The sequence below is a fragment of the Oncorhynchus mykiss genome, chromosome 25 (assembly GCF_013265735.2).
Source record: "Oncorhynchus mykiss isolate Arlee chromosome 25, USDA_OmykA_1.1, whole genome shotgun sequence".
NCBI classification, from domain to species: Eukaryota; Metazoa; Chordata; class Actinopteri; order Salmoniformes; family Salmonidae; genus Oncorhynchus; species Oncorhynchus mykiss.
The window spans coordinates 29887597-29902031 of NC_048589.1; the positions used below are offsets into that span (position 1 = coordinate 29887597).

A 14435-nucleotide genomic window follows, 5' to 3' on the forward strand; every position below is an offset into this window, starting at 1 on the left:
ACAGCCCTCCATGTGCTCGCCAGAGGTAGCCTGGCTGCCATTAGGTACCGAGATGAGATCCTCAGACCTCTTGTGAGACCATATGCTGGTGCGGTTGGCCCTGGGTTCCTCCTAATGCAAGACAATGCTAGACCTCATGTGGCAGGAGTGTGTCAGCAGTTCCTGCAGGAGGAAGGCATTAATGCTATGGACTGGCCCGCCCGTTCCCCAGACCTGAATTCAATTGAGCACATCTGCTCCATCCACCAACGCCACGTTGCACCACAGACTATCCAGGAGTTGGCGGATGCTTTAGTCCAGGTGTAGGAGGAGATCCCTCAGGAGACCATCCTCCACCTCATCAGGAGCATGCCCAGGCGTTGTGGGGAGTTCATACAGGCACGTGGAGGCCACACACACTACTGAGCCTCATTTTGACTTGTTTTAAGGACATTTCATCAAAGTTGGATCAGCCTGTAGTGTGGGTTTCCACTTTAATTTTGAGTGTGACTCCAAATCCAGACCTCCATGGGTTGATACATTTGATTTCCATTGATAATTTTGGTGTGATTTTGTTGTCAGCACATTCAACTATGTAAAGAAAAAAGTATTTCATGACAATATTTCATTAATTCAGATCTAGGATGTGTTATTTTAGTGTTCCCTTTATTTTTTTGAGCAGTGTATAAATGCAACATGTAAAGCGCTGGTCCCATGTTTCATGAGCTGAAATAAAAGATCCCAGAAATGTTCCATATGCACAAAAAGCTTATTTCTCAATTACATTTTGTGCACAAATGTGTTTAAAAACCTGTTAGTGAGTTGAGGAGGATTTCTGTCTGTGATAAAGCCATTTTGTGGGGAAAAATGTATCTGATTGGCTGGGCCTGGCTCCCCCGAAGTGTGTGGGTTTATGCCCTATCAGGCCCACCCATGGCTGCGCCCCTAACCAGTCATGTGAAATTCATAGATTGGGGCCTAACTAATTAATTTAAATTGACTGATTTCCTTATATGAACTGTAACTCAGCAAAATCTTTGAAATTGTTGCAAGCTAGAGCTCCGACTTTCCGAACTGAAGATCACTGACGTCATGATTTGCGCTCGTATTTGACCGAGTTCCCAGTTGTCTTCTGCCGCGTTTAAAACAACTGGGAACTCGGAAAAATACTAGATCTAGGCCCGAGTTGCCGAGTTGGAATTCCGAGTTGGGTGGCCGTCCTAATCGAATTTTCCCAGTCGGAGCTCGTTTTTTTCCGAGTTCACATTTATGTTGAACGCACGGAAATCGGAGATTTTCGAGTTCTCGGTTGTTTTGAACGCGACATTGAAAGCACCACTTGAGATCGCGGTAATGAGCGATATAGCAGACATCGAACGAGACTTGCCTGACCGGTCATCCTATGCCCGGTGTGATTGCATAAACAGAAAAGATGGCCGCCTCCGTCCGTGAAAAGCAGGCAGGTCTGTCAATGGTTTAGTTTATTCATTCCTAATCAGCATAGGCTGTCGAATAAAATCTACTATTTTATCTGACCCTAGCTATCTACATGTTGGGGGGGGAAACGATCTGCCACGGCGACCAACCAGTTCACGAGAAAAGTAATGCTAAGCTAACTTACTAGCTGGCTAATTAACTTTACAATAGTATTATAAAACAGCAAGAAGTCGGATGGCTAGCCTAAACGTACCTCTACTCTTGAATTCACTAGACACTGATGTGGCTGTCATGTTAAGAAACATGAATGCAACGCACTGAATGTGTTGTCGCCGGACACACTGAAATACAGCTAGACAGACTGCTATGTTCCATTTCCCCTCATTAAAAGGTGAATGGGTATCTAACATTAGCTAGTTAACTATTTCACTCATCTAACGATTTCATAATTTCACTCAACATTGAGTGGCAGAAATGGTATAGCAAAGTCCCAGTTACCCCTGACCTGTGCAATGTTTAGTGGGGCAAAAGTGGTGGCTGTAGTAAAAAGTGGTGGCTGGGGCGGCAGGTGGTCTAGTGGTTAGAGCTGAAAGGTTGCAAGATCGAATCCCCTAGCTGACAAGGTACAAATCTCTCGTTCTGCCCCTGGTCAAGGCAGTTAACCCACTGTTCCTAGGACGTCACTGACTTGCCTAGTTAAATAAAATAAACTGTCCCATGGGTTCTTCCATGTCCCCAGCTGCCTTGAAGCGCATGCTGAATTTCAATGCTCCTCCTTTGAAAAACACTGCTGCTGAGCCAGTATGGAAGGTGCTGATCTACGACAGGTGTGGCCAGGACATCATCTCCCCTCTACTGGCAGTCAAGGAGCTACGGGACATGGGGATCACATTGCACTTGTGAGTAGGCCTAACTCACAATTTGACATCACTGTTATCTATTAGTCTCCTTCACAAAAGGTACATTTAGAAAAAGCTAAAATCATGATATGCCATGATAAGGCTGTAAAGACATTGAACCTTTTTGTGTAACAACCCATCAACTGGTGAGTCTTTTGGTAATGAAAGAGCTGTGTAGTATATTTCAAAGGACAACAACAGTTTGGAGAAAAGGAATTTGTGTCAATACTGAATTTGTGTCAATACTGAATTTGTGTCAATACTGAATTGAGCAATTGCAAATAAGTCCAGCACAGCATTGACTTGGTGTCAATCAATAGAGGATACAGTCATCTAGAAAGCTCTCCAATGTATTTTATCTTTCTCTATAGGTTGCTTCATTCAGACAGAGATCCCATCCCCGATGTGCCAGCCATCTATTTTGTGATGCCGACAGAGGAGAACATTGACCGGATATGCCAAGTAAACATCCCTCACTCAGAACTTCAACATGTCATCGTCAGATATGTTTAAACGCTGGATAGGCCAGATGATAAGGATAAATGTCTTTGGCCACCGAGTCTATGAATTTGGTGGCTTTGCCCAGATAAAATGATTTGTTGTCCAAATGTAACATCCCAGACATGTAACATCCTACTAGTCAGTATATTGTTCCATTCCGTTGTTTTTTTCTCTCTTTCTCAGGACCTTCGTAGCCAGCTGTATGAGTCTTACTATTTTAACTTCATCTCAGCCATATCTAGAAGTAAACTAGAGGATATTGCCAGTGCAGCTCTCTCAGCCAACGCTATCACACAGGTTACCAAGGTGAGTCTACAACACACTAGTTTACCACTCTGCCAGTCTGCATCTCAAATGGTACCCTATTCCCTATATGCTGCACTACTTTGTGCCTGTAGGGCTCTGGTGAAAAGCAGTGTACTATAAAGGGGGATAGTGTGCAATTTGGGACTCAGGCCCAGTCATTTTCTATAAATCACATCACAGGGTATTTGACAGCCTTTAAGAGTAAGGTCTTTTTTTTTGCTTTTGTAGGTGTTCGATCAGTATTTGAACTTCATCACACTTGAAGATGATATGTTCATCCTCGGCAATCAAAATAAAGAGTTCATCTCCTACCATGGTAAGTTCATTGGATTCAGAAACGGGGCAAGATTTGATATTGTCAAAATGAAACTAAAGATAACTGTTTTTATTCACATATTACCTTCAGATCGTCTTCTTGATTAGCTGGCATGATTGTATTTGACATCCTGTTTTCCTATTCCCTTTTGATTAGCAATTAACAAGCCAGACATCATGGACACAGAGATGGAGGCCATCATGGATACTATAGTAGACAGTCTCTTCTGCTTTTTTGTCACTCTGGGTGGGTCCTTCAACACAACGTTATCAATGTCACAATACTATTGAGACTCCTGAGAGAACATTGCTTTGGTATTTCAAAATATACGGTGAGATGCATTTACTCAGGTGGCTATACCATTTCTACCTGCTAGATGGCAGCATTACTACCATTTATTACTCACAAGAATCAAAGCAGTACCAAGATAATAGTTATTCTGAGCGAGGAAAGCTGTTTGAAAGTAAAGGGTTTTGTCTGAAAGTGTGACCATATGGATGACACTTTGACAAAACAAAACCACCTTGCAGTCTGTTAAAAGATTCTCAGTTTTATCCTAATGGTGTTCAGCCACCACTAGACTCCAGCACATATAGAGAAGCTCTGCTAAACTCTTCAATGCTCTCTATTGGCAGCTGACAGATGTGTTTTGTTTTCTTAGGTACTGTCCCCATAATCCGCTGTCCAAGAGGGAATGCTGCGGAGATGGTCGCGGTGGTAAGCATCACCCTCCCTCATTTAAAAGCATCTGAAGTTTCCTCACCTCAGCTGCTGTCAGGGGCGCAGTCTGTCTGAAAACTCTTTATAATACGTCTTGGCAGTGCAGAGAGGCCTGGGAGAGTAGTACCCATTCCCCGTAGGCACAGTGAAAGGGGAAATTAGTCATTTGAGGACCACCCCAAATCCAACCACCCCCAGAATCTCAGCATTTGCAGACTGTATTTGCAGGTGGAATGTTGATGCAGTCTGTGGAAGCTGATCCTCCAGGGGCCTTAATGGATGGGTAGAGTGATTCTCCTCTAGTCACACAACACTGCTCTTTGTTCCATGTAGTGCTGTGTTGTGGTGCTGGTCTTAATGCAGGACTGTGTGCTTAGTCTTTATTTGGTTCAGAAGATATAAGGCCTCTTGCCTCGCTAGTTAAGAGACTAAAACATCTTAACCCAGTTTCTCTATTTCAGAAACTTGACAAGAAGCTTCGGGAGAACCTGCGAGACGCCAGAAACAGCCTGTTCACTGGGGACAACATGGGGGCCAGCCAGTTCAGGTGGTTCAGGGTGCTGTAGACTAGTAAACTGGGTATGAACCATAAAGAGAGCAGACTAGATGTAGACATTCATCCCATTGTGTACTTTACCATGGAAAGTCTACTCCATACCATATGACAAACACATACAATGGCTTCCCACACACACTGTTTCACCATGTCTTTGTTTAACTCTGAGGTGGAAATGTGCTCTCCTGCTGTTCTCTCCAGACCCACTGAACAGTTAGCTAGGCCTTCACTAAGTGGTGGATGAAGATTAAACAGTCATGCCTCCTCTGTGAAAATCTAAGCTGGATCCATTTCAAATCTTCTTTTGTGGTGGAGCATAGAGAGCCTAGTCAGTGGGGAACTCTGGGTACATATGTCATCCTCCGTTTCATCTCTGTCTGTCTCTCTCAGCTTCCAGAGACCCTTATTTGTACTTGCTGACCGCAACCTGGATCTTGCCACCCCCCTCCACCACACATGGACCTACCAGGCCCTCATCCACGACGTGCTGGTAAGACTGACAGGATACAGGGAGAGAGAAAGAGAGGAGCAGATCTGTTTGTCGTTCTCCCACCACAGTGTTATGATGGACTTAACAGACACATCATACACTTTGACAAATCTAAGGGCTTACTAATGAGAAACCTCCACTCTACAGTCTGGACTCATTCCTGGTGAATTGTGTTGGGTGTATGGTATTTTACACTGAGTCTGAACTGGTCTGCTCAGTAGTGTGAATAGGGTATATACAGTACACCAAGGTGTGAGTGGTTTTTCAAGGTAGCAAACAGATTTAACTTGGAATGTTATTTCTGAGTTACTGTAATTACTTTGTGTGTAAGATAAAGAGGAGGGTAAATGGTATGTGCTCAGTGCAATGACATGTGTCAGAGGTCATAAATATTAGTGAGGAACCATTTTCCACCATCTGTGCCTTAAAATGATTTGTGGTGTAGAGTGGACCAACCAGTCTCCTATTCGACCATTGGTTTTCAGCATTGCAGGTCCTTTGTTTTAGCCTCGATATATGTATGACAACGGTTGTTATTTTGAAGGTAGGCTATGATGATGTTAGTAGATATCAATGTTTATTCCCAGAGGTATCTATGGATCAGTATGTTTTCTAATGTTTTGAGTAGAAATATGACCAGACTTCACATCCAATAGGATCTGTGCCAGCCAACAAACACAGAGTAACTAGTGTCTGTACCGGTGTCTGTTTATTTGTGTGTCCCCCAGGACTTCCACCTGAACAGGGTTAGTATGGATGAGTCTGTGGGGTCAGAATCCTCTCCTGCCGGAGCCAGACCCAAGAAGAAGAACAAGAAGAGTTATGACCTCACATCAGCCGACATGTTCTGGCAGAAACACAAGGGCAGGTTTGTATTTGCTATGCAACATTTGTCCAGCAAAATTAAGGCAGTTACACATTTTTGAAAACATTACAATGCATTCACAACAGATTTCACAACATTAAGTGTGTGCCCTCCGGCCCCTTCTCTACTACCACATATCTACAACACAAAATCCACGTGTTCGTGTGTGTATGTTATTGTGTGTTTGTATGCATGTCTGTGCCTATGTCTGTGCCTATGTTTATGTTGCTTCACAGTCCCCGCTGTTCCATAAGGTGTGTTATCAGTTCATTTTTTTCTTCTAGATTTTTACTGCTTGCATGAGTTTCTTGATGTGGAATAGAGTTCCGTTTAGTTATGGCTCTATGTAGTACTGTGCACCTACCCATAGTCTGTCCTGGACTTGGGGACTGTGAAGAGACCTCTGGTCTTGTGGGGTATGCATGGGTGTCCGAGCTGTGTGCCAGTAGTTCAAACCGACAGCTCGGTGCATTCAACATGTCAATACCTCTCACAAATACAAGTAGGGATCTCCTCCACTTTGAGCCAGGAGAGATTGACATATTAATATTAGCTCTCTGCACGTCCAAGGGCCAGCCGTCCTGCCCTGTTCTGAGCCAATTGCAATTTTCTTAAGTCCCTCTTTGTGGCACCTTTACCACACGACTAAACAGAAGTCCAGGTGCGACAAAACTAGGGCCTGTAGGACCTTCCTTGTTGAAAGTGCTGTTAAGAATGCAGAGTAACCACTGTTGTCAATATGTTTAGACCATGACAGTTTACAATCCAGGGTTACTCCAAGCAGTTTAGTGTGCTCAAATTGCTCAATTTCCACATTCATTCTAAGATTTAGTTTGTCCCAAATACAATGCTTTTTGAAATATTTAAGACTCATTTATTCCTTGCCACCCATTCTGGAACTGACTGCAGCTCTTTGTTAAGTGTTGCAGTCATTACAGTTGCTGATGTGTATAGTGTTGAGTCATCCTCATAGATAGACACACTGGCTTTACTTTTTACGCATGTTGTTAGTAAAGATGGAAAAAAGTAAGGTGCCTAGACAGCTGCCCTGGGGAATTCCTGATTCTACCTGGATTATGTTTGAGAGGCTTCTATTAGAAAACACCCTCTGTGTTCTGTTAGACAGGTAACTCTTTATCCACAATATAGCAGGGGGTGTAAAGCCATACAAGTTTTTCCAGCAACAGACTATGATTGATAATGTCAAAAGCTGCACTGAAGTCTTAACAAAACAGCCCCCACAACCTTTGTATCATCAATTTCTCTCAGCCAGTCATCAGTCATTTGTGTAAGTGCTGTGCTTGTTAAATGTCTTTCTATAAAAGCATGCTGAAAGTTTGTCAATTTATATTGTATCTGGTCAAACACAATTTTTTCCAAAAGTTTACTAAGGGTTGGTAAAAGGCTGATTGGTTGGCTATTTGAGCCAGTAAAGGGGGCTTGACTATGCTTAGGTAAGGGAATAACTTTTGCTTTCTTCCAGGCCTGAGGGCTCACACTTTCTAGTAGGTTTAAATTGAAGGTATGGCAAATAGGAGTGGCAATATCATCCGCTATTATCCTCAGTCATTTTTCGTCCAAGTTGTCAGACCCAGGTGGCTTGTCATTGTTGATAGACAATTTTTCTTCCACACTTACTTTACGGAATTCAAAATTACAATGCTTGTCTTTCATAATTTCGTCAGATATACTTGGATGTGTCGTGTCAGCGTTTGTTGCTGGCATGTCATGCCTAAGTTTGGTAATCTTGCTAATGAAAAAATCATTCAAGTAGTTGGCAATATCAGTGGGTTTAGTGATGAATGAGCCATCTGATTCAATGAATGATGGAGCGGAGTTTGCCTTTTTGCCCAAAATTTAATTTAAGATGCTCCAATGCTTTTTAGTATCATTCTTTGTTTCATAGTGTAGTGTGTTTTATTCAGTTTAGTCACATGATTTCTCAATTTACAGTACGTTTGCCAATTACTTGTATAGCCAGACTTATTTTGCCTAATCCTTCTCAACCATACCATTTTTCAATTCCTCATCAATCTATGGGGATTTAAGTTATTACAGTCATTTTCTTAATGTGTGCATCCTTATTAGTAACTGGGATAAGCAATTTCATGAATGTGTCAAGTGCAGCGTCTGGTTGCTCATCATTACACACCATGGACCAACAAATATTCTTTACATCAACAACATAGTAATCACTACAAAACTTGTTGTATGACCTCTTACACACTATATTAGGCCCAGCTTTCTAGATATGGCTACAATATTGTGATCACTACATCCAATGGATTTGGATACTTCTTTCAAACACATTTCTGCAGATTTAGTAAAGATGTGATCAATACATGTTGATTATTTCAATATTGTGCTGTTTAACTACCCTGGTAGGTTGATTGATAACCTGAACCAGCTTGCAGGCACTAGTTTCAGTTTGAAGCTTTCTTAGGAACTCGTGATCAATTACTGATTTAGAAGGTAGTCTGCAGGGGATGCTTTATAACTCGGTAGAAACAATCTATTTGGCGCATTGCCATAGTGAAGTTATTCTTGCCTGAGAGGTCGTTTTGACTCTTCCAGCCCGTTCCCCGAGGTGGCTGAGTCTGTACAGGAGGAGTTAGACACATACCGAGCCCAAGAGGACGAGGTGAAACGCCTCAAGAGCATTATGGTAAGCGTGGCACACAGGTGGTTTTATAGAGCTGTTCAACGAAGTAGTCTCACTGAAAACATTAAGACGACACTCACACTTGCATATTCCCCACTAAAATAACTTTAATTTTCTTCTCCAGGGTTTGGAGGGTGAGGATGAGGGACCCATTAGTAGTATTAGTATGTCAGACAACACCGCAAAACTTACCTCAGCTGTCAGGTAAGCATCAATGTAGAATATACAGGATTTATCATTATTATTATTTATTCATAACGGCACTATTATTGACAGTTCTCTCAGTCCGTACCAAACTGTGTTTCCTCTAACAGCTCTCTGCCAGAACTTCTGGAGAAGAAGAGGCTGATTGACCTCCACACTAATGTAGCCACTGCCGTTCTGGATCACATTAAGGTCAGTGTTTAGCACTGTCTTGGCCAGACAGAGTGTTCTCTGTGTCTAGAGAGAGAGGGTTCTCTTTATGTCCACAGTGAACAGCGTCCCATTAACACTATTCTCAGATATTGTACACATATGGAAGACTGTTGTGCTGTGCAATCGCAGTTCTACTATCTCATATAAAGTTACTACATCTGTCAAAGGGTTGCCTAAAAATCCTCTTGAACTAATCTACACCTTATGGGATGTATCCACAGAGCCGTAAACTAGATGTGTACTTTGAGTACGAGGAGAAGCTGATGAGCAAATCCACCCTGGAGGAGTCTTTACTGGACATAATCAGTGACCCTGACGGTAGATGTTCCTCTGTGCTTATCTTACCCTGATGGTAGATGTACCACTGTGCTTATCTTACCCTGACGGTAGATGTGCCTCTGTGCTTATCTTACCCTGACGGTAGATGTGCCTCTGTGCTTATCTTACCCTGACGGTAGATGTGCCTCTGTGCTTATCTTGGCCAGAAATGACATGCATCATGCATATGTGTGCTACTTTGTCAAGGGTTGGAAGTACCTGAGATGCCTGTTTTGAAGGTTTGGCAAACAACAGTTTTTCTCTTTGTAACAGCGGGAACACCGGAGGACAAGATGAGACTCTTTCTGATTTTCTACATCACAGCCCTGCAGCCCACTTCAGAGGTGAGGCCTGGGCCCCTTCTATCCCTACCCTTAATCCCTCCTATCCCTTACCCTAACGGTCTAAGCCTAAACTCTGTCCCTATCAAAAACATACTAGACTCCCATCACACGTTCTGTCCCTATCAAATGCATGCCAAACTAGACTCTATCACAGGTCAGGGGAGGACCCACAGGATGCAGGCCCCTCTGTTCGGGAACTATGCTGATCCACTGCAGTCATATCAGTATCATGTCCAATGGACCAAAATAACACACTAGCAACCTGAATGGAGACACTTTGTGTTTTCACTGTAGAAATCTTAACAAAAACACAATACACACTTTGAAAAACCTTGGGCTTGGCTTTGATTTAATTATGTAGAACACCATTTCCCAACATTTTCATTTTTGATATGCTTTTCTTCTGACAACATTCAAAATCTTTATTGTTCGATATGACGCATGTAGAGGCAGATTCTAGGAACATTGAAACCCTTTGAAGCCGCGGCCAAACATCATTACTCCAGAAATCCAATAATGCTAGCCTGTTCTGTTCTGGGCATCTCAAGGCCCTCTGTATAGGAGACCTTCCGACTCTCCACAATGACTGGGGGTTCTACGTCCCACCTGTTCTCTTCAGTGAGATTAGGGCTGATCTAGGATCAGTTGCTCACCCCTGTCCTTATAACCTTATTCATTATCATCTAAAAGACACAACTGATCCCAGAACAGCACTTCTACTCTGAGGCGCTTTGTTAATATGGGCCCAGGTTTCTGGCTGCGGCTGCAGGCTGGTATCAGTGTTAGGATCAGGCTGTCCTGGAGAATCATGTTGATCAATGGTCTCCCTAACAGCCCTTCTCCTCTGAGACAAATCAAATCAAATCAAATTTTATTTGTCACATACACATGGTTAGCAGATGTTAATGCGAGTGTAGCGAAATGCTTGTGCTTCTAGTTCCGACAATGCAGTAATAACAAGTAATCTAACTAACAATTCCAAAACTACTGTCTTGTACACAGTGTAAGGGGATAAAGAATATGTACATAAGGATATATGAATGAGTGATGGTACAGAGCAGCATAGGCAAGATACAGTAGGTGGTATCGGGTACAGTATGTACAAATGAGATGAGTATGTAAACAAAGTGGCATAGTATAGTATAAAGTGGCTAGTGATACATGTATTACATAAGGATACCGTCGATGATATAGAGTACAGTATATACGTATGCATATGAGATGAATAATGTAGGGTAAGTAACATTTATATAAGGTAGCATTGTTTAAAGTGGCTAGTGATATATTTACATCATTTCCCATCAATTCCCATTATTAAAGTGGCTGGAGTTGAGTCAGTGTCAGTGTGTTGGCAGCAGCCACTCAGTGTTAGTGGTGGCTGTTTAACAGTCTGATGGCCTTGAGATAGAAGCTGTTTTTCAGTCTCTCGGTCCCAGCTTTGATGCACCTGTACTGACCTCGCCTTCTGGATGATAGCGGGGTGAACAGGCAGTGGCTCGGGTGGTTGATGTCCTTGATGATCTTTATGGCCTTCCTGTGACATCGGGTGGTGTAGGTGTCCTGGAGGGCAGGTAGTTTGCCCCCGGTGATGCGTTGTGCAGACCTCACTACCCTCTGGAGAGCCTTACGGTTGAGGGCGGTGCAGTTGCCATACCAGGCGGTGATACAGCCCGCCAGGATGCTCTCGATTGTGCATCTGTAGAAGTTTGTGAGTGCTTTTGGTGACAAGCCGAATTTCTTCAGCCTCCTGAGGTTGAAGAGGCGCTGCTGCGCCTTCTTCACGATGCTGTCTGTGTGAGTGGACCAATTCAGTTTGTCTGTGATGTGTATGCCGAGGAACTTAAAACTTGCTACCCTCTCCACTACTGTTCCATCGATGTGGATAGGGGGGTGTTCCCTCTGCTGTTTCCTGAAGTCCACAATCATCTCCTTAGTTTTGTTGACGTTGAGTGTGAGGTTGTTTTCCTGACACCACACTCTGAGGGCCCTCACCTCCTCCATGTAGGCCGTCTCATCGTTGTTGGTAATCAAGCCTACCACTGTTGTGTCGTCCGCAAACTTGATGATTGAGTTGGAGGCGTGCGTGGCCACGCAGTCGTGGGTGAACAGGGAGTACAGGAGAGGGCTCAGAACGCAACCTTGTGGGGCCCCAGTGTTGAGGATCAGCGGGGAGGAGATGTTGTTGCCTACCCTCACCACCTGGGGGCGGCCCGTCAGGAAGTCCAGTACCCAGTTGCACAGGGCGGGGTCGAGACCCAGGGTACTATGGTGTTGAATGCCGAGCTGTAGTCGATGAACAGCATTCTCACATAGGTATTCCTCTTGTCCAGATGGGTTAGGGCAGTGTGCAGTGTGGTTGAGATTGCATCGTCTGTGGACCTATTTGGGCGGTAAGCAAATTGGAGTGGGTCTAGGGTGTCAGGTAGGGTGGAGGTGATATGGTCCTTGACTAGTCTCTCAAAGCACTTCATGATGACGGATGTGAGTGCTACGGGGCGGTAGTCATTTAGCTCAGTTACCTTAGCTTTCTTGGGAACAGGAACAATGGTGGCCCTCTTGAAGCATGTGGGAACAGCAGACTGGTATAGGGATTGATTGAATATGTCCGTAAACACACAGGCCAGCTGGTCTGCGCATGCTCTGAGGGCGCGGCTGGGGATGCCATCTGGGCCTGCAGCCTTGCGAGGGTTAACACGTTTAAATGTCTTACTCACCTCGGCTGCAGTGAAGGAGAGACCGCATGTTTTCATTGCAGGCCGTGTCAGTGGCACTGTATTGTCCTCAAAGCGGGCAAAAAAGTTATTTAGTCTGCCTGGGAGCAAGACATCCTGGTCCGTGACTGGGCTGGGTTTCTTCCTGTAGTCCGTGATTGACTGTAGACCCTGCCACATGCCTCTTGTGTCTGAGCCGTTGAATTGAGATTCTACTTTGTCTCTGTACTGGCGCTTAGCTTGTTTGATAGCCTTGCGGAGGGAATAGCTGCACTGTTTGTATTCGGTCATGTTACCAGACACCTTGCCCTGATTAAAAGCAGTGGTTCGCGCTTTCAGTTTCACACGAATGCTGCCATCAATCCACGGTTTCTGGTTAGGGAATGTTTTAATCGTTGCTATGGGAACGACATCTTCAACGCACGTTCTAATGAACTCGCACACCGAATCAGCGTATTCGTCAATGTTGTTATCTGACGCAATACGAAACATCTCCCAGTCCACGTGATGGAAGCAGTCTTGGAGTGTGGAGTCAGCTTGGTCGGACCAGCGTTGGACAGACCTCAGCGTGGGAGCCTCTTGTTTTAGTTTCTGTCTGTAGGCAGGGATCAACAAAATGGAGTCGTGGTCAGCTTTTCCGAAAGGGGGGCGGGGCAGGGCCTTATATGCGTCGCGGAAGTTAGAGTAACAGTGGTCCAAGGTCTTTCCTCCCCTGGTTACGCAATCGATATGCTGATAAAATTTGGGGAGTCTTGTTTTCAGATTAGCCTTGTTAAAATCCCCAGCTACAATGAATGCAGCCTCCGGATAAATTGTTTCCAGTTTGCAGAGAGTTAAATAAAGTTCGTTCAGAGCCATCGATGTGTCTGCTTGGGGGGGGATATATACGGCTGTGATTATAATCGAAGAGAATTCTCTTGGTAGATAATGCGGTCTACATTTGATTGTGAGGAATTCTAAATCAGGTGAACAGAAGGATTTGAGTTCCTGTATGTTTCTTTCATCGCACCATGTCACGTTAGTCATAAGGCATACGCCCCCGCCCCTCTTTTTACCAGAAAGATGTTTTTTCCTGTCTGCGCGATGCGTGGAGAAACCTGTTGGCTGCACCGCTTCGGATAGCGTCTCTCCAGTAAGCCACGTTTCCGTGAAGCAAAGAACGTTACAGTCTCTGATGTCCCTCTGGAATGCTACCCTTGCTCGGATTTCATCAACCTTGTTGTCAAGAGACTGGACATTGGCAAGAAGAATGCTAGGGAGTGGTGCGCGCTGTGCCCGTCTCCGGAGTCTGACCAGAAGACCGCCTCGTTTCCCTCTCTTTCGGAGTCGTTTTTTTGGGTCGCTGCATAGGATCCACTCCGTTGTCCTGTTTGTAAGGCAGAACACAGGATCCGCGTCGCGAAAAACATATTCTTGGTCGTACTGATGGTGAGTTGATGCTGATCTTATATTCAGTAGTTCTTCTCGACTGTATGTAATGAAACCTAAGATGACCTGGGGTACTAATGTAAGAAATAACACGTAAAAAAACAAAAAACTGCATAGTTTACTAGGAACGCGAAGCGAGGCGGCCATCTCTGTCGGCGCCGGAAGTACACCATGCTGTCCCCTGGCCTGACAGCTGAAGTCAAGCAGGAAATTGTTTTCTACCACTAATGTCTATGGTATTTCTCCTTTCGTCTCTGTCCCCATGAACCTGAACCCTCCCTGGGTAGATTATCACCATGGGATTACCCTCTCCCGGTTCATCCGTCCACTCCTGCTCTTAAGGTTATTTGTTTTCCCTGGCAGATGTGGTGTAACATGGTACATTAAACAGACTCTGCCGTCATTCCATACTATAAAGATGATGCCACCACACCCATCACACTTGGCCTCACACTCTGTTTATGAACAATGGGTGTCGATCCCTTC

General features: G+C 44.3%; 1 protein-coding gene across 1 annotated transcript in view; it reads left to right on the top strand.

The window, feature by feature from the left end:
* Positions 1-1120: 1120 nt before the first annotated feature.
* The window catches only part of LOC110505767 (sec1 family domain-containing protein 1), a 17684-nt gene continuing 4369 nt past the window's right edge, over positions 1121-14435 (top strand). Inside the window, exons 1-15 of the mRNA XM_021585197.2 lie at positions 1121-1442; positions 2156-2315; positions 2687-2777; positions 3000-3122; positions 3351-3438; positions 3595-3684; positions 4100-4155; positions 4620-4705; positions 5105-5204; positions 5933-6072; positions 8644-8734; positions 8856-8935; positions 9046-9127; positions 9370-9466; positions 9740-9810. Coding sequence (XP_021440872.1) covers positions 1412-1442; positions 2156-2315; positions 2687-2777; positions 3000-3122; positions 3351-3438; positions 3595-3684; positions 4100-4155; positions 4620-4705; positions 5105-5204; positions 5933-6072; positions 8644-8734; positions 8856-8935; positions 9046-9127; positions 9370-9466; positions 9740-9810 — 1386 coding nt within the window. The 5' untranslated portion in view covers positions 1121-1411. The remainder of the gene's footprint in view (positions 1443-2155; positions 2316-2686; positions 2778-2999; positions 3123-3350; positions 3439-3594; positions 3685-4099; positions 4156-4619; positions 4706-5104; positions 5205-5932; positions 6073-8643; positions 8735-8855; positions 8936-9045; positions 9128-9369; positions 9467-9739; positions 9811-14435) is intronic.